Source organism: Protopterus annectens, chromosome 6.part1, assembly GCF_019279795.1.
Source record: "Protopterus annectens isolate FY-2018-M chromosome 6.part1, PAN1.0, whole genome shotgun sequence".
NCBI lineage: Eukaryota > Metazoa > Chordata > Ceratodontiformes > Protopteridae > Protopterus > Protopterus annectens.
Window position 1 is genome coordinate 454,585,310 of NC_056738.1, and position 22,056 is coordinate 454,607,365.

General features: G+C 37.1%; 1 protein-coding gene across 1 annotated transcript in view; it reads left to right on the forward strand.

Annotated features, from left to right (window-relative positions):
- The first annotated feature begins 9,410 nt into the window (after positions 1-9,410).
- The window catches only part of VPS8 (VPS8 subunit of CORVET complex), a 2,195,799-nt gene continuing 2,183,153 nt past the window's right edge, over positions 9,411-22,056 (forward strand). Inside the window, exon 1 of the mRNA XM_044075401.1 lies at positions 9,411-9,660. Within this exon, the coding sequence (XP_043931336.1) occupies positions 9,589-9,660 (72 nt within the window). The 5' untranslated portion in view covers positions 9,411-9,588. The remainder of the gene's footprint in view (positions 9,661-22,056) is intronic.

Sequence of the window (22,056 nt, forward strand, 5' to 3'; positions counted from 1 at the left end):
ATATACAGCTGTAGTTAGGTGGTTACCATGGGTGCCTCATCATGTGATTAGACTGACAGCACCACATTATTTCATTGTTTTAAAGACACAAAGTTCTGCTTTTTTCAGGTTGGTAGTAGGTTTTTAAAATTAGACACAAAAAATCTGACACTTGAAATGAAGCAGTGCTGGGCAGCAATCACCCTACAGTGTTCTTGTCCTGAATACTTGGTGCAAAAATTACAATTATACTTTTCTGAATAAACATTTCAAAGTTGTTTAGCACATCGCATTTGATCATTACATATCTTAAGTTTAGATAAAAAGACAAAAGCTGGAAAACAGAACTACTTATCAGGACTGGGTGAGATGAGAGCATTCTGGGAGTATAAGGAAGCAATGAGTGTACCTGTGCAGCTACTACATTCTGAACTTGTTTCCAGGCAGGAAGTGGTGGCATGTTATGGACATACAGCACTGGAAGGTCAGAAGCAAAAGGGAAGGAACGGGATGTAGAATGCAGAGAAACAGAAATGAGTTTGTGTGTGTGTGTGTGTGTGTGTGTGTGTGTGTGTGTGTGTGTGTGTGTGTGTGTGTGTGTGTGTGTGTGTGTGTGTGAAGTAGCAATTACATGTGATCATCTATTACCAACTAAGAAAGCAGAAGAAATCAGAAGCACAAAAGGCACATTAATGTAGTAAAAAAAAAAAAAAAAACACAAAAGTAGCATTACTTATTGAAACAGCCACACCCAGAGACAATTGTGTCCTTCTTGCTGAAAGACATACAGTTATAAAATATCAGGACACACAGTACAAACTATAGGAATGTAGAACAAGGCTATCAAACTAGCTTCAGTACTGCTAGAAGAAACAAGGGTAAAAAAGAATTTCCAGCCAGATTTAAATAGGTTACCAGTAGAGGAAACTTGATATGAATTAGAAAAGACACTGTTATGGATATATTGCAGATGTTACAGAAAATATGCCTGTTAAACATCAAGGTCTGAAGAAATAATGAAATTTATTTATGTTGTGATTTAGAAACTTGGTCCGTTCTTGCCATGACATTAAAAACCCTAAACATTGAAAAGTTAAAACAAAGAGAAACTCCATTACAGTGTTTCCATCACAGTATTACAGATTCTCTGATTTACAGTCAGCAATATAAACAGTACCCTGCAAGCAAAATTATAATAATAATAATAATAATATACTTATTACACACCAAAATGTTTGCATTGACTTAAACTCCTAAACAGTAAAAAAAATACTTGTTATAGTACTAAGAGACATTTATTTTGTACCACATTTGTCCCCTCCTTTACAGTCCTGATAACCCCTCTACTTCACATTCTAAATGGCTTTGATTTCTTTCTCCCATAAGAGGCTTTAGACATGAAAGTAATATTCTAAATCAGCTCTCAGTAGTACTAAGTCTAACGCATGGCTTATCTGACATCTCAATAGTCTACACTCCTGAAAGGCAACACCTTCCATTTTGTTGGTTAACATGCTGTGTCACACTGCACGTCATGATTCAATCTAGTAAATTACAGCTCCTTGACCTTTTACTCATCTTCTTCTGTCACCCTTAAGGGCAGTCTGCCTAAAACATATTTTGTTCCTCAGTCTCACCCCTTTTGCCATCACCAGTTGTGTAAACATTATTTTTGCATATCACTGTAACTAAAACACATAATACCAGCCACTATATTCATACCTCTCAAACTCACAGCACAAAAAATCTGGACAAAGCCAGAAAAACGGAGGGGGACAAAGGCCCAAAAAATAGGGATGGATTTTAAATATTGCTCATATAAAATTAGAATGTTGATAGAATTCAGATTTGACATCATTATATATTCTCTGAAGGATATGAAGTCTGAGACTCAAACTGGCTGTCATTATTTAGTACTATTTAGTGATTTCAATCCTCAATGATTTGCCAGAAAACAGCAAATTTTATGAGGAAGAGATCAAAAATAAGAGGCAAAAATCTGGACATTCTGTGAAAATCTGGACAGTTGAGAGGTATGAATATTAGAGTAAAATGCTAACACTTTGTGGCCCATTTGAACAAGAACATTGTTATCTCTACATTTTTGCATTGTATTTTTGTAACTGTGCAACTGTTATTTCTATGTTCAGGGAGTGCAAAAAGCATTTAAACTTGAAAGGTATACCCATTTTGATATTTTTGGCATTTGTATTTGGTGTTTTGGTTCCTCAGTATCCTGATGTTTAAGGTTTCAGGGGGGATCCAAGGCTGACTTCATTGAAACCTGTTCTTTTACATTCAGAATATTTGGGTCTACATTATTAACTTGAATGTTCAAAAGTTCGAATGCATAAAGATCAACACATATGGATCGAACTCTTAAACGGTCGAAAGTTAATAAAGAAAAAAAAAAGATGTAGGTGGGGGGCAAGTCCCCCTGCACCCCGCACACCCCCGCTACTTAAATATACCAACTCTGAGATCGCACTACATTGAAGTAAATGGAAATCTCCACCTATGAAGATTTCCATTTACAGTTTTTGACGGCTTGCACTTTTGATGCATATGGTTCGATCCATATGTATTCACTGCTTTACACTTTTGTGTAAATACAGTAGACCCGAAGATTTTACCCATCAATAATTCTTTTGGGGGCTGCAAATCCATAGTACCATGAAGAGAACTATGGCTTCTGCACTGCTTACCTAATATACCTAACTTTGAGATCTTCACACACTGAAGTAAGCTGTATCATTAATGGACACATCATACTTTTTGATCACTAAGTCCCAGTTTAACAGTTTCAGTTCAGACAGCTTAAACAGACTGACTGGTACGAAATACACACTTCTTCAAATGCTGCACCCAATATATGCACCATTTTCAGCTTTCATTCCCTACAAGCATAAAACATGCATTTTAGGTTACAAGCTAGTCATTCTACCCCAGCCTCTAAACCCAACCCCCCCCACCTTTGAACTTAATCCAATTCCAACTTCCAACATAAAAAACTCCTCAGCAAGCTGAAACCATGCTCCAATGCCCCAGATAACATTCCTTCTAAGTTCTTAAAAATTGCTGCAGACGGCATCACCCTCCCCATTAGCATCTTAATCAACAGATCCATACAAGAATGTTATGTCCCCATGCTCTGGCATTCTGCCTTTATACATCCTCTTCACAAAGGTGGTAAAAATAATAATACCTCTAACTTTCTCCCCATAGCCATCCTCTCCCCAATATCTAAAATACCGGAAAGATGCATTCACACCCAACTAATGCCCTTCCTAACCACAAACCATCTAATCTCTCAAACCCAACATGGCTTCCGCCCTGGCCATAGTACTATTACTGCTCTTCTGTCATTCTTAGAGATAGTCAACCATGCCCTTGACTCCGGAAATATCGATTCTACAGTTCTACTAGACCTCTCCAAAGCTTTCAACACTATGTCCCATACCCATCTCCTCAACCATCTGGCTAATCTTAACCTTTTTCACAACTCCCTGTCCTGGTTTTCAAGTTATCTATCTGATAGATCTCAAGCTGTAAAATGGAAGGAAGGCACCTCTGACTTCCTTCCCACCCCTACTGGAGTTCCCCAAGGATCTATTCTTGGCCCTATGCTCTTTAACATCTTTGTCAATGATTTCCACTCAGCCATCCCAAATACTAAAATAGTACAATATGCTGATACAGAGCCACCAACCTCCCAGAACTTCAATCTTACACACAAGCCGCCTTCTCTGCCACTGAGGACTGGATGTTGCAAAACCATTTATCTCTAAATGCTAACAAATCTAAAATACTACTCTTTACTCCTTCAAAATCCTGCCCACTTGATAATAAGTCTTTCCAAATCAGAAGCCACAACAATTGTACTATAGAAATCATTCCCTATGCTAAACTACTTGGGGTCACCATAGATGAACACCTAAAATTTGACACACATATTCAACTAAACATAAAAAAAAACATCAAAAACTTGGCCTACTATATAGAAACATCCACCATCTCACTCATTCTACTAGACAAACCTTTGCCACCACCTACCTTCTCCCCACTCTAATGTATGGTGCACCCATACTAACCAACCTATCTGCCTCAATCTCTTCCAAAATGGAAAGTTGCTACAATAAAATCTCCAAGTTTGCCATAAAAGCCAAACACACCTCCTACCATTGCTCTGCCCTCCATATTCTTAACTGGCTAGAACTTCCCAACCATCTGGACTACCTCCAACTTACTACTGTCCATAAGCTGTTCTTTAACCCTACCATATGCCCTGCTCTTTCCAACTTCCTACAATCTTACACTCCTAATAGGCCACTTAGATCTTCCCACCTAAACCTTCTCACTGTCTACAAACCAACCCGCCCTGCTGGACGGCACCTCCTGTCCTTCTCCCTGGCCAAAAAATGGAACTCTCTCCCTCCTTCTCTACGAACTATTGAAAACACTAACAACTTCAAATCACATGTCCATTCATACTTATTCTCTAAGTGGAAGTGCAATTGCACTTTACCCACCTAGCCTTCTTCTCTCCTCACTTTAAATCATATTTTCCCTACTTCCTCTTTGCCTGCTACTTAACTCCTCTAGAAATGACTTCTTAACACCTCTAGAGATGACTCTCTCTTCAGCATTATTTCTTGTACATTTCATACATATTGTATCTCGTTTTCTTTCCCCGTTCTCCTCTCCCTTCATTTGTACCTGTTCTGGCACCCAAACAAGACACATTTTCTATACAAACTCTGGAATTTTTTCCTTGCAACATATGACCTATTTGCTAAATTACTAATGTACCAGTTCATGTCTCTATTCTACAAAGTATTTGCACCAGTTCATGTCTCTGTTCTCAAAAGTGTCTGCACCCTCAATTGCTACTATAACTTGCTTATCTCATGTATCTGCATCCTGAGGGGTACTTTATCTGAATGCTTAATGCTTACTATGTAAAGTGTAGCTTTACCAATGTACCAGTTCATGTCTGAATTTTGAATAGTTACTTAATCCACAAACTCAATGTCTACTATGAAATGTGAAGCCTTACCAATTTACCTGTTTATGTATCTATTTTTTTGATACCCTCCATATCAATTGTATTTTGCTTAGCTTATGTATCTGTATCATGAATTGTAACTTTATCCAGTATCTAATGTTTTACTATGTAATGTTGGAGCTTTTCTCCCCAGGCCTCCACTGAAAATGGGCTCTCGAGCCCAGTGGACCCCCCCCCCCCGGTCACCAAACTGAAATAAATAAATAAATAATGCTATTTCTAAACACATGGGGGTTATTTTTCTCCCTTGAAACAGAATTGCTCAAATCAGGCAGATTTGAGGACTGTATTTTGAAAATCATGCTTAAATTCACAGAACAAAGAAGAAAGGCATTTTTCCAAAGTAAAGGCAACCACAGTTATTATATTAAGAAGAGGGTAGATTGGGGTGCAGCCCCTCTCCAACATGGGCTGTGAGGACTTGCCACTGAATAAGCAGTATTTTGGATAGATGTCCATTCACAGTGCTCTAAACTAATTTTTGTGAATTCTGGATGGAATGTTCACTATTTTGGGGACAGATCCAGATTATGAAAAATGTATATTTTAGGTATTGGTTTACATAGTTGTAAACAGTTTCTGGCCTCTGTGAAAGAGTGCTTAGATAAGTACACAGAGTATGTCTTTAAGCATGTTATCTGTGTGTGTGTGTGTGTGTGTGTGTGTGTGTGTGTGTGTGTGTGTGTGTGTGTATGTATATATATATATATATATATATATATATATATATATATATATATATATATTACAGTTATTGGTTTAAACAGCTGTAATGATTCAGTCTGAATGATCAGAAAATAAAAAAACAATGCTGTCTTCTGAGTACAGAGAACATGCCTGGTACTAGTAAAATAAAATAAAAGGATATGGGATGACTACTGAGCACTTCGACATGTTAGTTTCAAACATGGGAAAACCAGAGCTGACTGCCATTTCAAGTCTAGTTAGGCTCCACTTTTAAATGAAGTTGATAATCAAAGTCAAGTTAAGCCACTTACAATCATAGTAAGCAACATATTTAAGTTTGTCAGGTGAATCCTGTAAAATCAAATACCTCTGGCAAGGGTCAACTCAGTGAAGCTTCATAGCACGAAAAATAATTACTGTCTCAGATGAAAGCTTCATAGTATGAGAATGAAAGCAGTGGAATTTTACATTCAAAATACTAAACAACCGCAGATGAGCACTTAGCATATGCTGTAACTGCAATCAGTTACCAGTTTCCACAGTCTGTTCACTAAAAGCAGTTCATTGAATGTTATTATTATATGGTAACATAAGAAACAATGTGGGGTTTGCAAATTGATACTGGCTATTATTGTCATAAAAGATAAAGCCAAACTATTGACTTAAGTCTAAGAGAAAACACTTTAGATGTGCCTTCCTTTAGTTAGATTGTATTACTATTTGTTTTAACTATTAATTATACTACTGATGTGTTCCCTCCTGGCAGTTTCATCCAGGCCTGACTTGCTCTGTCCTCCTAGGCACAGGAGATACATCACAAGGATGGATATTGGCAAGGCCGAAATGGGCTTATGAACTAATTGCCTTGTAATTTCTATGACACATAATCTAAGCACTTTATATGTTGGCCAGTTGCATTACGTAGCTTATAAACTACTGTTCTTCAAAAAGCCTGATTGGCATTTTCTCCATATGTGAATGTTCAATGTTTTAGTACTGATATACGTCTGTATAGATATACATATCTATGAAAAACATCAGTAGTATAGTGTTTTCAATGTTTTAGTACACACACACACACACACACACACACTCATATATATATATATATATATATATATGTGCATGTAGATGTGTCAGTTTTCTTTTTGAAAGTGGTTAGTGAAATGTTTTCTTTAGTGCTAGCAGGCCATTTATTCAAAAGTCTGTGCAGTCACTGTGCAGTGCATATAACCCTTTTTTAAGTACTATTAAACTTAGTAAGAAGTACTCATTCTAGTGTTTGCACCACGTTACCTGCTCCAGACAGATTTTCTAAGAGGACTAGATTACACAATGTTGAGAAGACAAGAGATATCCTCTCAGGACTCTATATACTAATGGAAAAACAACATCTCTTCTGGAGTAGCCCTATGTTTTGTTTTCTGAACGTCAGATCTTCATTAGGAATCTCTGGACCTTTCCTAAGTTATATGTTAGCTCTAAAGCTGCAGGAAGTAGTATTTTCAATAAGGCTGATTTGAAGACAACTATGGCTAGCACAGATATTTTGTACCCTCAACACAGCTTAAAAATATGCCAAATATCATCTCTCTCTCTCTCTTTTTATCATAAGAAAATGGAGATACAAAGTGCCAAAATGTTTCAACACTAGTTTGCTACAGGTTTTTGTCATACTAGTGTTGAAACATTTTGACACTTTGTATCTCCATCTGCTTATCATAAAAAGAGGATTTCACAACAACTTAGGCTTAGACGAGAGATTTAGCCTTGTCCCAGTTAAAATGTAAGAAAATCAAATCAAAATACTTCAAATACAAGATATCCATCATCATACCACTCAGCAGTCCAGGTTTTGCCTCATATATATTTTTTGTCTTATCCTCATAATATGTGTGGTCTTCTGGCAAATCATTAAAGACTGAAGTCTCTAAATAATGTCACACATTTGAGTTTCAGACTTCAGATCCTTCATAAAATGCATGCTAACACAAATCTTGTTATTCTAGCAGCTTTTATGTCCAATATATAAAATCTGACCCTATTTTTGGTCTTATCCACCCCCTCCCCATTATTTTAGGCTTCTCCAAATTTCTTGTACTAAGTTGAGAAATATGTACTTCATGCAGTCATTTCGTACAGTTCTTAACTTCCCTGAAATCTTGCAGAGGGATACAGTCTCTTCTGATCATGCCTCTCAACTGCTCAGGTTTTCACAAAATGTCCAGATTTTTGCCTCATACTTTTGGTCTGTACTGCATACAATTTTTGGTTTTCTGGCAAATCACTGAGGATTGAAACCACTAAATAATGATATAATTTGAGTTTCAGTCTTCATGTCCTTCAGAAAATGCATGGTAATGCAAATCCTATTATTCTCGCAACTTTCTAAGTTTATAAGAGCAACATTTAAAATCTGTCCCTATTTTTGGACCTTTGTTCAGATTTCTTGCACTAAGAGGTTGGGGTATGCTTCTTATATTTACAGAACTGGTCGGGCACAGTGGAGCAACTCTTGGCTTTCTAGTTTGTTCTTCGCTGAAGAGTCAAGTCTACATATAGTTCTGTGCTTTTCAGGTTTTTTTTGCTGGATGCTTGTCCCCCCCCCTTCCATAGATGATGAAGATTTGAATTGATTTCCCTCCAAATTGCCAACAGGTGTGTGGAGGGTCAATTGTTGATCCTCCAAATTGGCCCAAAATTGCTCCCAGGTGTACGCACATGTAAGTGACTTGTCAGCTTTCCAAACAACCAGCAGGAGTTTGAGAGATGGAGTAAAAGGCTGATTCCATTTCCAGAATTTGTTTCTCTGCCTTAATCCTTCTGAGCAACGGATGGGCTCTGTCTGAACACCTTCCAACCCCGAATTGGTATATATATCTCTCAACCTCTTAGCCCAAAAAATCTGGACAACGCCTGACATAATGGGGATACTAAGGCCCAAAATATGGACATATTTTAAATATTGCTCTTTTAAACTTAGAAAGTTGCTAGAATAACAGGGTACATATTAAAAGCATTTTCTAAAGGATATGAAGTCTGAAACTCAAATGTATGACATTATTTACTAATTTTGTTCCAAAGATCATCCCAGCAATTTGTCAAAATGCCCAATTTTTTTTGAGGAACAGACCAAAACTTTGAAGCAAAAATCTGGACATTCTGTGAAAATCTGGACAGCTGAGTGGTGAATGCTTGATATATACAGATGAAAGTATTTACTAATTAAATCTGCACCCAAAACTACAATATCTTAGAATGAAAAGATGGGGGATATTTTAAAGTAACAATTTGTGCGCAAACACGACGGACGTTTCAGAAAACCTTAAATTTATGATGCATTTTCTAGGTCTGACATCAAATCCCATGCAGGGTAAAAATATGGTTAATGCTACTTCAGAGTCCTTATGTGTGGTCTTTTCTATCTACACAATGAAACAAAAAAAATGAAACAATGTAAAACTAAACTTTACATGTATTCTCCAAGCTTCCAGCGGTATGCCCACATTGTAAATGTCTCTCGGATTTCAGGGAACAAAACTTGAAACTATGTTTCACAAAATCACTGGGGGGAAGTAACATGAAACAAAATATTAAAATAAATAGCCCTGCCCAGGTGGGCGGAGTTAACATGGAAGACAGAAACGCGCACAATGCATTGGGTGGGAAAGTGAAAAGTTTATGCCAAATTACAGTGGCGTTGTTTGTCTGTATGGCTTGCGTCACATCCGACGTTAAGGACAACAGGAAGTATTGACTCGTGAACCTGTGTATTGAGTTTACTGAAGTAATACCTAAAATCTGTGCAGACACTGGATGTACTACATTGTTCCCTCTAATCGAGTGTGTGTGGGGATATGTCTGAATCTCCGGAAACACATAGCCTTGTGTCAGCTTCTTCACAACTCAACCTTACAGATACAGAGGAGGTTAGCAGTGTCTTAGTTTTTTCTGGCTTTCTGACAGTATTGATTTGGTTATTTACAATCAAGAAGATAATGCAGAGACCCCCATTCCTTATATTTACGCATCTTTAATAAATTAGTCGCAGCGGTTAGTTGGCATTGCTAATGAACCCATAGCATGTGCGTATGGTAAACTGTACTTCCAGTTAACGTAATGCCTTAGTCCTTCTATTTATTTGTATTGTTTGAAGCATTCAATTTTTTCCAGTTCCATTGCTTATTGTGGTCTTCTACACCCTTGCTCTGTTATGATGGTGGGTGTTGAAGTTCAGGTGCAAGTGTTTTCTGCAACAAATCCATTTACTGGGTGTTAAGTATGATGTGCAATTGCTAGTTATTTGGTATGGCTGCAGAGTTCATAGGAGGCTTCTAGGCTAATGGCCCTGGGGCCCTTACAAGCCTAGCCAAGAGTTTATCACCAAAAAAGAACCCTCAGTCAGTACCTGTCGCCCCTGGCAATGAGGGACATAGGTGGAACCTCTAGGTCAAATTTGTGGTTTCCCATTCACTCATCAAGGTTGCGCTTGAAGAGGGTCAGCGAGGTACTCTGACATGTATGGGGAAGTCTATTCCAGAGATGGGACAGCCTCTGGGAGACAAACCTGTCACTCCAGCAGGTTTTGTTTATGTTGCATATTAGATTTAGGCTTATTGAGCAGGTAATACGCGAGGAGTTAGACTTACGAATATGGAGCATTTCTAGTAGGGCAGGGTCCGATATTGCCTTGTAGATGAGACCCAGATCACCTCTGAGCAATCTGTATGATACTGAGTAGAGTGATAGTGATTTGAACCTGTCCACATAAGATAGATGTTGTAGACCATGGATTCTCTTTGTGAGGTATTTCTGTGGCATTTCCAGTTGGTGCAGGTGTTTTGAGAGGTACAAACCAAACGGGATATTATACTCAATTATAGGCTTAATGAGGGAGGAGTACAGAGAGGTAATAGTCTCCTTTTTCCTAGATGCGATCCCTTTACTTATGAGATGAACCAAGTAAAAGGTTTTTTTGACCACTGTTGCCACATGATGGTCGAATGTTCAGTTTCACTTTTGTACTTCATGCTACTAGTCCTATCATTTGTGGTATCTTCTTTTTGGATCTTTAATTTAACCAGCCTTCCCACAAGGTTTTGGTGCGTATTCTAGTAACTGATAAATGTATCTGTTCAGTACATTTGTCATTATTTTTTTAGGTTTTCTGCTATTTTAGCTTGCTCAGTCTTTTTATCTAGGCAGGTACCTTCTCGCACAGAGTGGGGAACTACACGTACTGCTTAGTCTTAAAACTCGCGTGTGATGTTGACAAGTTTAATTTCAGTTGTATGGTTTACTCTGTTACTATTACAGCTTTATCACATAATCAAGTATTTCTCTGTGTTGTACTGAACTATGATGTGTATATCTGTTGACATACCAGAAACTGTTTTGGGTCAGTCCTTCTTATCTCAAGTCTAGGCAAGTATACAGACATTCTTTATCCTACCTTCTAGTCTGTGTTGTAGTTGTCATTAGTGTGTTGCATGATTAGGGCATTAACATGCCTTGTAATGCTTACTGATGTTGCTGAGATGGATTAGCTGGCTTCTCAGCTGATAAAGTAATTATTTAAGGTATTGAGTATTATTTATTAGATTTTATTAAGAGCTGACAGTTTTGGTATTACTGGAAGAAGGTGAGAAGAAAAGAAAAAAGTTTGCAGTTTGAGAATATTGGATTCACTTCTTAGCAGTGCACTTTATGCCTTATTTACAAGAAACAGTAATGTAACAGCTTTTCTTTTGAAATCATTATTTAGTCTGCTTTTGATACGGGTATATTAGCCATTTTATATGGTTATGTTTAAGCTGTATCATGTAGTAATACTCCCAGCTCTGAGATGGCATTCAGCTGTATTATAAATTACTTCATTAAAACAGTCTTGAGATAGATGGTAACTGTATGTAAGGCACTGCACACTTGAATGGAGATATGCTTACGAGGATCCAGATCAATAAATCAAATGGCCAGAACACATAGTCCGAATAAGGCATCTTAATCAAATTAAGATAATAAAAACAAGTCTAGTACAGAGATGCCTAAATCAGATCAATGCTAACAGGCAATATAGCTTTCATCATATCTCTGATTGGTGTTGAAATGTTCTTAATTTTAAAACACTTTTTTTATAGAAGTATGATTATTTAACTTTGGTGCTGTAGTGTTAGGTAAGCCAACCTAACTCTTCTTTTCCCCCAGCATGTTAAAGGCCCTTGTCTGTTATTGTATAGTAGAATTTTAGGGAGCACAACTTTTAAAAACATTTTTAACATTCTGAGTTATATACTTGTACAATGTATTTGTCTCCACTTGTTATTTCTGACAGTGCTGGCATATCGCCATTCATTCACATTCCTAACTGTTTACTCACACAAAAAGTATGGGAAATCCTCTCATAAAACGCTATATATAAAGTGCAGTATGGCAGTTATAATAAACTTGCCGTAAGATTTTCCTGTTACAGGTTATGCAAGTCTCTGTCCTTTTAATAGGTCTGTATGTACTACATTTATAACACTGAAAAGTTCTGCTTTTTTTGTTAACTTCTTTCTTGGCAACTAATTATTTTTGTACTATGAGAGGCTTTGAATTAAGTCAGCATTTAAAAGAGAAATGTATGGTAAAACATCTTGTACTCATACTCTGGTTTTGTTTTTTTTTTCTTTATAATGTTACATATCCGTAAAGCTGAAGTGTATGCTGTAGGAAAAGATTGTATTCTTCTCTCCATTCTGACATGTTATGTCAATATCAGCATGTTCCAAGAAGTATGGATCAGCTTCACGAGTCCCCATGTTCTTGTACATGGTCATCATTTACAGTGCATTTGCAGCCCCTAATCAAGATTTATGTATGGCAGCCTTTGGGTTTCACATTAAATCTGGTTTCACTTTTAGTTTACCTAAAACGAAACCTTTCAGTTAATCGACTATTTCTATCCATAAAAAAACTGTATTGTCAGTAAGGTGAGCATAATGTGGTGAAGATCGGAGCAGTGTAAGTAAAGGTTTACATATAAACTGAGTATCTCGGTACCCATCCCTCCACCTGAAGCAATTGGTCTTACTGGTGGGACAAATAAGCTCTTATGCACCTTGGGTATGCCATAAATAATAGGAATTTTAAAAGCCAGAATAAAATTATATAAATCATAATTTTCAGCATTTACATTAAAGTCTTATAAAACATGGTTCATGTATCTGTATTTTGTTAAATGTTCTCACATAGACTTGGGGACTGCTTTGGGTAGATTGGCTGCCTAGGCAGAAAGGCTCAGTGGTGTGCCCCACTTGTTATTCAGGCCATCTGTGCTACTCACACTCCAGATTACTTTTTTTCCTTCTTTTTTTCTCTCTGTCTTTTAACTAGTCAGTTTTTATCCCTGCAGTATTTATTAATTCATCTGTTCATTCAACATGCACTATAGAGTTTCTAGATTCTCTGAGGTGCATTGTAGAGTTTTGTGAGCCACCTTTGTCATTTCAGTGATTGCCTGAAGAAAAACTATTATCAAAAGAATAAATTTAGTGTTACTCTACAACTTTGCCTTTTCCTGCTCCTTTCAGCACATCCTAACTGACCATGACTATACTGAAATAACTGCAGTGGAGATAACTGAAGCCGCGGAGTTCTAGATGTTCTGGGGTGCATTTTATATATTTTTTTAAAACAACATTTTTATCCAGTGGTTGCCTGATCAAACACCATGATCAAAGAAATACATTTAATCTTGTCTTGTCCTTAAATGTTTTTTCCTGCATCCTTTCAGCACATCCTAACTGACCAAGCTTATATGATAACTAAACTAAACTGGGGGTTGGGGGCTGCTGGGCACAGAGAAACCATGGGATTATAGATTTTTCGGAAGTACATTTTGCAGCTTTTTTCCCTACTTGTGATGCAACAATGACCTGAATGAAAATCATGCAAACAGACAAATTCTATCGTACTTTTAATTTATTTATTTCAAGGAAGAAATGAGTTGTATTCATCTTTTAATGTTCAATGTAACAAAACACCAGTTCGCTGTAAACTGGGAAGACAAATGCTTATGAGGATATATACATTATTAGGAGAAAAAGCACACAAACAGCAGCTAAAGCCTGGTAACATATAAAAAAGTAAAATAAAACCAAAGCAAACTATCTGGTCACCACAGCCAGTTTAAAAATAAAAAACAAATCAAAAACAAAAGAAAGATGGGAGCTTTCAGGTAAAAGCTCTTCTTCAAATCATAAAAGTACACAGCAAAGCAACACTTAAAAATGCCAAGGAAACCACAAGGCATAGACAATCAACCAGTGGACACAGTATCAATTAAACAGTCTCCTTGCTCTGAGTGCTGGCTTTAAAGGAAAAGTGCCGTTTGAACCAGGCAAACTTTTAGTTCTCAACTTTAACTATCCATTTCATCTCAGCAAACTCACTATGTCCCCACCTCTCTTATTCCTTGCAGTCAGTTGTATTACCATAAACTTAAAACTATGTCATGGAAATTCCTTTGTGTTTTGCAAGTGCATTGGTTGTATTCTGTAGTCTAATTCACTAAGGTGTTTCTAAACTCGATCCTTGGACAACATAATGGTTTTGCCTTAATAAAAACAAGAAACCCAGCATAATAGTGTACTTATTTTGTGGCTGATGTTTTTCTTTTATGGAAGGAACTGTTTTGGAACTGAATACTTTCATTGAGTTCTTGAACAGCTCCACTACGTTTCTTAAGTTTACCAGTGTGCACTCAAGTGAAAGTATACATTTTTTGGGTGTACATCTTGTGATATATGAAGATGGTATTGTTGGTACAGAGCTGTTTAGAAAAAAATGTTGGAAGAACACTTTTTGAGTCAGTATTAAGGACCTCTAAGTTTAGAACAGCCACTGAGAATCTGGTGAGTGATTTCATGGATAGGGGTTACAAAATTCAAGAGGTTGACAAATATTTGCATGAAAGCTTGACCCTCTGTTCCAATTAGTATACCAACTGTATGACTCTGATGTATTCAGGTAGTAACAGAATTGTCTGACATTATTCAGAAAAATTGGTCCATTTTAAGCCTTGATGAGAACATATCCAGGGTTGTTGGTTTCTCTCCCCCTGCTTTAGCTTCATGAATGCTCTTTGCCTTAGGAGGCAGTTATGTTATAGAGATTTGTGTACTAGAGCGAGCTTTGCCTCTGAGATCAATAAGTTTTGTACTTTTCCTTGCAGGTCATGCAAGTTTTATATGTATTTTTTTCTGCAAGTTTTTTTTCTCCATCCATGCCCTGGACAAGTTTTTGATTTTAGGTTACGTGCAAATTGCAGGAGCAAGGACTTGACTTGGTATACTTGCTTTATGTGATGTGTGTTCTTGTTTTTATGTAGGCAAAACCAATATGTAGTTGAAGGATCATGTTTTGAAAAACCCTAGTGACAGACTACAGAATACAACCAATGCACTTGCAAGACAAAGATTTTGTAGGATAGTTTTCAGTTTATGGCAGTACAACTGATTGCAAGAAATAAGAAAAGTGGGGACATTGTGCAGAGCACTGAGTTTTCTGAGATGAAATGGACTGTTAAGTTGAGAGCTAACAGCTTGCCTAGTTTAAACGGCACTGTTCCTTTAAATCCAGCACTCAGAGCAAGGAGATTTTGTTTGTTTGTTTGATACTGTGTGTCCATTAGTTGATTCTCTATGCCTTGAGGTTTCCTTAGTGCTTTTAAGTATTGCTGTCCTGTGTGCTTTTAAGATCTGAAGAAGGGCACTTTTGCATGAAAGTACTCATCCATTTGTATTTCTTTTGTTTTTGATTAGTTTTTTTTTTTTTTTTTTTTTCAGCTGGCCATGGTGACCGAATTGTTTTGGATATATACATCATATGTGGGAATAGTATTTGTCCCCCATGCCCACCTCAAGATGGTTACGTTGTGTACCCCCCATCTGGTGTTAAATTGAGATTAAAATTAAGGCGCATATGCCCACAGTCACTTTTCTAGCTGCTGCTGTACTCCTGTTTATATAGCGCATACCTGTTCACCTTCTACCCCACAAAAAAGAATGCCACCTTTCATATGTCCAGGTAATGCCAGACTAAGACAAAATTAACAAAAATTAGAATATAACATATTTGCTGACAGACATATATAAACATCATGCTTATTTTCTCTACCCAAGAGATAGTCACTTATATATGCATTGGATGTTTGATTGTGAGGAGGGGGGGGGGGGCAGAAATGATTTCAATAATGTTTCCACCTTGTTACTTTAGAGACAGTACAGTGATCTTATACAAGTTATAATAACCATCTGTACACCTCTGTTAAGTTTGTGAGGAAAGTAAAAAAAATAATAACCACATTGTTCTCTTCCCAACACAAGATACACTGACCTCTGAGGTTTGGGGATTGTTAAAGAAATAATGACCTTGTCCCCAGCTCCCACACAAGTATAGTGATCTTTTTGGGTACACCTATGAGCAGGACTGGTTTTAGATTAGGTGGGGTTCAGGGCTGAGGTGATTACTAAGCCCATGTCAAAACCACTTATACACAACCTTAATGTGTGGGGGCTACCATCCCCCTGAAGTTCTGAATATCTAGGTATTCTGTAATGCATTTATTCCTTATTTTTTTTGAGAGATTGTTAAACTGAGCAGATGACAACAGGACTAGTTACTTTCATCGAAGCAGCTGCTACTAATCTGTTATAGCCACTTCAATATATAATTGGAACATCTGATTGTGATAAGAGGATGCCCCTGTAGTGTAATTTATCTTTATTCCAAACAAAAAGTTGCCACCCACTAAATTGTTTGACATTGCTTCTTATAATCACATTAATCCTTCAAAGAAAAAATAATAAACATCAGCAGGCAACTAGTCATTTTCCTCCACAGAGGTTGGCCACTACAGTTATGCCTACTCTGTCTGTGTATATCAGGTGTCCAGTTAAGTAACCCATCTTCACACAAATGCACACTAGTCTTACAAAGCCAGATAGTGACTATTGAAACTGGGCAAATAAGAAGGTCAGTGACCTTCATCCAGCCAACCCCAATCCCCACCAGGTAGTTATAGCCATGGTGTCTGATGGCTATGTAATGTTATTTCATCTGCACAGCATGCCTCTCAAGCCACAAGCATTAAAAATAAGAACAGAAGCCCTTGAAACATAGGTACGTCCAACTAAAAAAATGCGGACATCTAATTAGCGTAACATCTGAATACCAAATTGCACAAAACTGTTCACACTTCCTGTAGGACTGTGGGATACTACTCTGAAACACGTGTTCAAAAACCACATTCCAAAAATGACTGGAAGAAAGACAGGCCCATTGTCAGAGAGGCAGTATAAAATCTGTAGACTCTAATGAACTGTTTTGCAAAATTCTGCCTCAGAATGTCATTTTAAATTTGCTTCAGAAAAAGGAGATGCAAGATGTACGCCCTCTTTCTTTAGTGTTGACACTAGTATGTTTGTTATGTAGTCTAATTTTTCTGTGTACTAGATGGCTTCAGAATTGCATGTCATGGGGAGATTAAGAAAGTTGTGTCAAGCAGTAAATCAAGCCTAAAAATAGGGGCATGCTTCCAAAAATGGGGACATCCTGTGTAGGTGTAAATAAGACCTCTCCACACACACATTACAAAGCTAGAAAAATATTGTCAAAAATGTCTGGTCGATCACTTCTAATGTTATTGTAAAAAAGTAATAACTTGTCAGTGCTGTTCCTGTCATCTGCTATCTGGACAATTGGGTCTACTCTATAGTCAGCACAAACAAGTTGCAACACAGGATAAAGTATTTTAGCCAAGTTGTTCCACACAAATCGCAAACCATGCCAGAGAAATATTGTTAGAATATCTGTGTAATCACTGCAAGCTTTTTAAGACAATAAAGTAGTAGCACTTCTCTCTGGCACCCCTCTTCTCATTATCTCTCCAGGCACACCAGGGAGGCAAAAAATGTTGATCACTGCCAGCTTTATTTCATAAATATACTCGCCATGCCATTCCTCATGCTCTGCAACACGTTTTTCACTTTACCTCTTCCCTTCTTAATTTTTTTTATTTTTATTTATTTATTTTTTTAAATAACACCTCTCTTCAGGCTCTTTTACACCTACATTTGAACATTGTGAGGTCTCTACTCCCATGACTTCACAATGTTTAAATGTGAATGTCAAGGTAATTTGAAGGGAGCATCAGTTCTCCCCCATGCTCTGTGCTGTGGGTGCATTTTCTTTTAATAGGACTGCTTTTACTTTATTTAGAACAAAGAAATATTGCTAAAATAAAGAAGTTTGGGTGTGTGTGTCCATCAAACACAGTGCCCTAGGCAGTTGTCTAGTTTACCTATGCATAAGACTGGGCCTGCACAGTATATTCTTACAAGTGTCTGTTTCAGCTAGCATTGTTTATACGTCTGATATAATTGTCTGTGTAATATAAAGTTGCTCCACTCTTATAGGTTCATAGTCATATATTAGACTGTGTTAATGAAATTCTGGACAGTTGAGGCATATGTTGTGGTGTCAAGCCTACCCATATCTTTCATATAGCACTCAAGTCATAATGAAGACAGGTGGCCTCAAGCTGCTTTTTAATTTCAGTTTGAAAAATCTTCATATATTTGTGAGTAAAAAAAAACCTTCCATTTTCAAACTTGGCTTTTCACCTTACTCCTTAACAGCCTCCTAGGTTTTCCCTTTTTTCACAATTTTTTGTCCAAAGCCCTTCCTTCCTTCTGTTGCTGCTGCTTGTGTGGAGGAATACACAGGAGTCAATTCACAAACAGGTCAATAGTTATTCTAAGGCACTTAAACTCATTTAAATGATTTTTCACTTGTTGAATAACTGACGAAGCATTCAAAATTAGAGATAAATGAAATGTCTGAAATTGCGACATACTGATAAAAAGGTTTCAAAATCCTTTCTGAAGTGTTAAAATGTATCAAAAGGCTTAAGTGACCGCATTTTTTTGCAATGTACTACTTTTTTTGCATTAACTAAAACTTTTCAAAAAGGAAGCATTTTCAGAGAGATTGTTGTGCATTTGAGTATAATTACAAGTACCTGGCCTATGCTTATATTTAAACGTATTTTGTTATGGCAAAGGGATTTCATAGACCTGGACTACTGGTGTTTAATAATATTGCCGAGAATTGGCAAACATTTGAGCAAGAATATGATATTTTCATACAGGCTGCATTTTCTGATAAAGACGCACGTACAAAGGCATACTTCTTAATTTAGGTGGCTTGGAAGTCATTGAGGGGGAATGTTCATTTGTGTATGCACCTGCCGTGTATGCAGGGGAGGGGGGAACCACCATATTGTGATTCAGGCTGAAACATGGGGAAGACCCTGAGTGCTTAAAACATAAATTTAGAGAAATCACCATAAAGACAGCAGTATGGACCAGTGGACTCAAGATAGTTGCAGGAATGATTTAGTGCTTTCGTCTTTTAAAATGAAGACCTCATCAGAACCATTCAAGTACATAAAAGTAACCAATTAAATAGTTAAAATAGCGCATATCTCCAAACCAACCAACCAATCATAAATGCCTCCATTTAAAACAGGAGCTTTCCTTAAAGAACCACCATCACTAAAAATTAAAACATTATTTAAATAGCCAAAAGCAATACATTTTTTTGTATTATTTTATATAATATTAGCTTGTCTCCTAAGTTCACTCAATATCAAAATATTATCGTTCATCCCTGGGGGACTTTAATCATCAAGCCTTAATTGCCAAAGCATTTCTATATAAAAGAACCTGTTTTTCCAGTCCTCTGAGTAAACCTCAGCCCCAACTTGTTCGAGAACCAAAAACTTATATTTTTCTTGACCAACACAGGTCAGGGAATGCTTAGCAAGGGCACTCCTATTATCCTCTTTCTGTACACTATATAGATGTTGATATATCCTCTTATTTAGAGCATTGCTCATCTTGCCTATGTAGAAAGCTTCACAATAACCACAACAGGCAAAATAAACCAACCTCTCAGACCAGCAGTTAAATCTACCACCCTTCCCGAACTTGATTACCCTGTCATGTAACCTCCCAGTGTAGTTAGTCTCAATAAAACTACACTGGTGAGACCTGCCACATCTACGAGTCAGGGGAAATAAGTGTGTGGCATTAGGTAAGGGTTTTTCCAATATGTTCTTGATATTATTTATTTTGTATGTAAGGGTAGGTTTTTGCAATCCTATATTTTTGGTATTACCATCACATTCAAAAACAACCCATTTCTTGCGTATAATATTTTCAATACCTTTCACATCTAGATAAAATTGAATAATCATATTCCTACTATGTCGGATGATTCAGTACCCTTGCTTCTACTCAAACTAGATTTTAAAATGACCCCGTATTTTCCATTTCTTTCTCCCCATATTTCGGATTCCGTGGAATTCACCAGTGACTCAGGTTAACCAGGATCAAAGAACATGCTCTTCAGAGCCAATAATTCCTCTTTACACACTTTACCATTGGAGGTAAGCCTAGATACCCTGAAAAACTGGCTCCTCACCACTTTCCTCTTTTGATAATAAGGATGGCAGCTTGTAAAAAACAGAAAACTGTTAATAAAAAGTAGGTTTTCTATAAATTATTGTGTCTAATCCATCCTGAGGCTTTCATTGAATCCTAACATCCAGATAGTCGATCTCTGTAAGGCCTGTCTGGTAGGTAAACCTTAAAAAGCTGGTACTGTCTTTCCATTTGATATACCAGCTCAGCGAACTCATCCTGACTACCATTCCAAAAAAATAATAAGTCCTCTAGATAGCAATAGTATGCTGTACAGTGTTTGGATAGGTGAAAGTGAAACAACACATTCTGTTCCCATTTTAACAAAACACCATTGGCAAAGGTCGGGGCACATGTGGCTCCATAGCAATACCAGAAAGTGGTTTATAAAATTCACCACAAAAAGTAATGAAATTGTTAGAGAATGCAATATCCATAAATTTGTGAATTAAAGTCCTCTCGTGTTATGTTAAGTTCCCAAACCTATACACCACCTGGTCGAACCATTGAAGACCTTCCTTGTGGAGTATAACAGAGAAGAGAATTTTTATGTCACAAGTAGCAAAAAAAACCTTTTTGATTAAACTTTACATCACAAATTTTGTCTAACAGATCCCCCAAATCTTTAAATATGTGTGGGAAGGCAACGAATAAGCAAGTCAGTAAATTTGTGATAGAACCAGCTGAAGCCACAATCGGCCTGAGCGTAGGATGCAGGACATTACTGTATACTTCTGAAATTCCAAAAATCTTTGGAATAATAGGATCAGAAACCCTTAAATAATATAATTCCAAGGAAATTGAGTCAGGAGGGAGGGTGGCCTAATGGTTAAGGTGTTTGCCTTACAAACACAAGGTGCAGGGTTTGAGTCTCACAAGGGATAATTGGCTAAGCCTAAAATGGCTCGCAAGGGCAGTTAGCATAGTACTAACCTATGAACAAAAGAAGCTCATCTAACACTACTTTAATACTTGTGTAGGCAATGTTAATTTTGTTGAGGGATACTAAACTGTAAACATCAGTGTCACCCAACAAGTTGTCATACGGCCATTGTAGTCAACTGCATACATTATCACTAACCCACCCCCTTTGTCAGGTTTCATACATTTAATTTCCTTGTTATTGGAAATTGTTGATAAAATAAGCTGGTCTTCCCTTGTAAGATTGTAAAATCTATTGGCCAGAATGCCATTAAGTAAACCCCAAATGTCCCTTTCACAGAGCTTTTCAAACAGCTGCACAATGGGGTTAGCCAAACTTTTTTTTTTCCCTTTTAGACACACAACCTCTCTGTTGTAGTTTTCATTGGAACCCAAAAGGAGTTCCAAATTCAATTTTCGTGAAAACATCTTTAAATCAACAATGGTGTGTTCTAAACTGGCTGCACCAGACAGCACAAAATTAAAGCCTTTCAAGAATAATGCATGGTGGGCTGGTGCTGGTTTAAGATTTTTTAGTAACTTTAGAGAAATATGTAACTCTGAAATGAATATTACAATGGAAAGGCACATGTTTTGCACAAGAAATCAAAAGCCTGGTGAAACTTTATCAGCATATATTGCCTACTTAAGAAATAAAACTAAAAGGTGCAGATTTGGTGATCTGAGAGATGAGGTGATAAGACAGGCTTGTGTATAGTGTTTAATGTTGCAGTGAGAGAGAGTTTGCTTAGAGACAGTGACCATTGAGATTTGTCAAACAAATGAGCTTACAGAAAAGCATACAAACATGCTTATGAATGAGAAAAACATGCATGCAGCGTCTGCCAGTGCGAATGTTGATAGTGTACAACACAA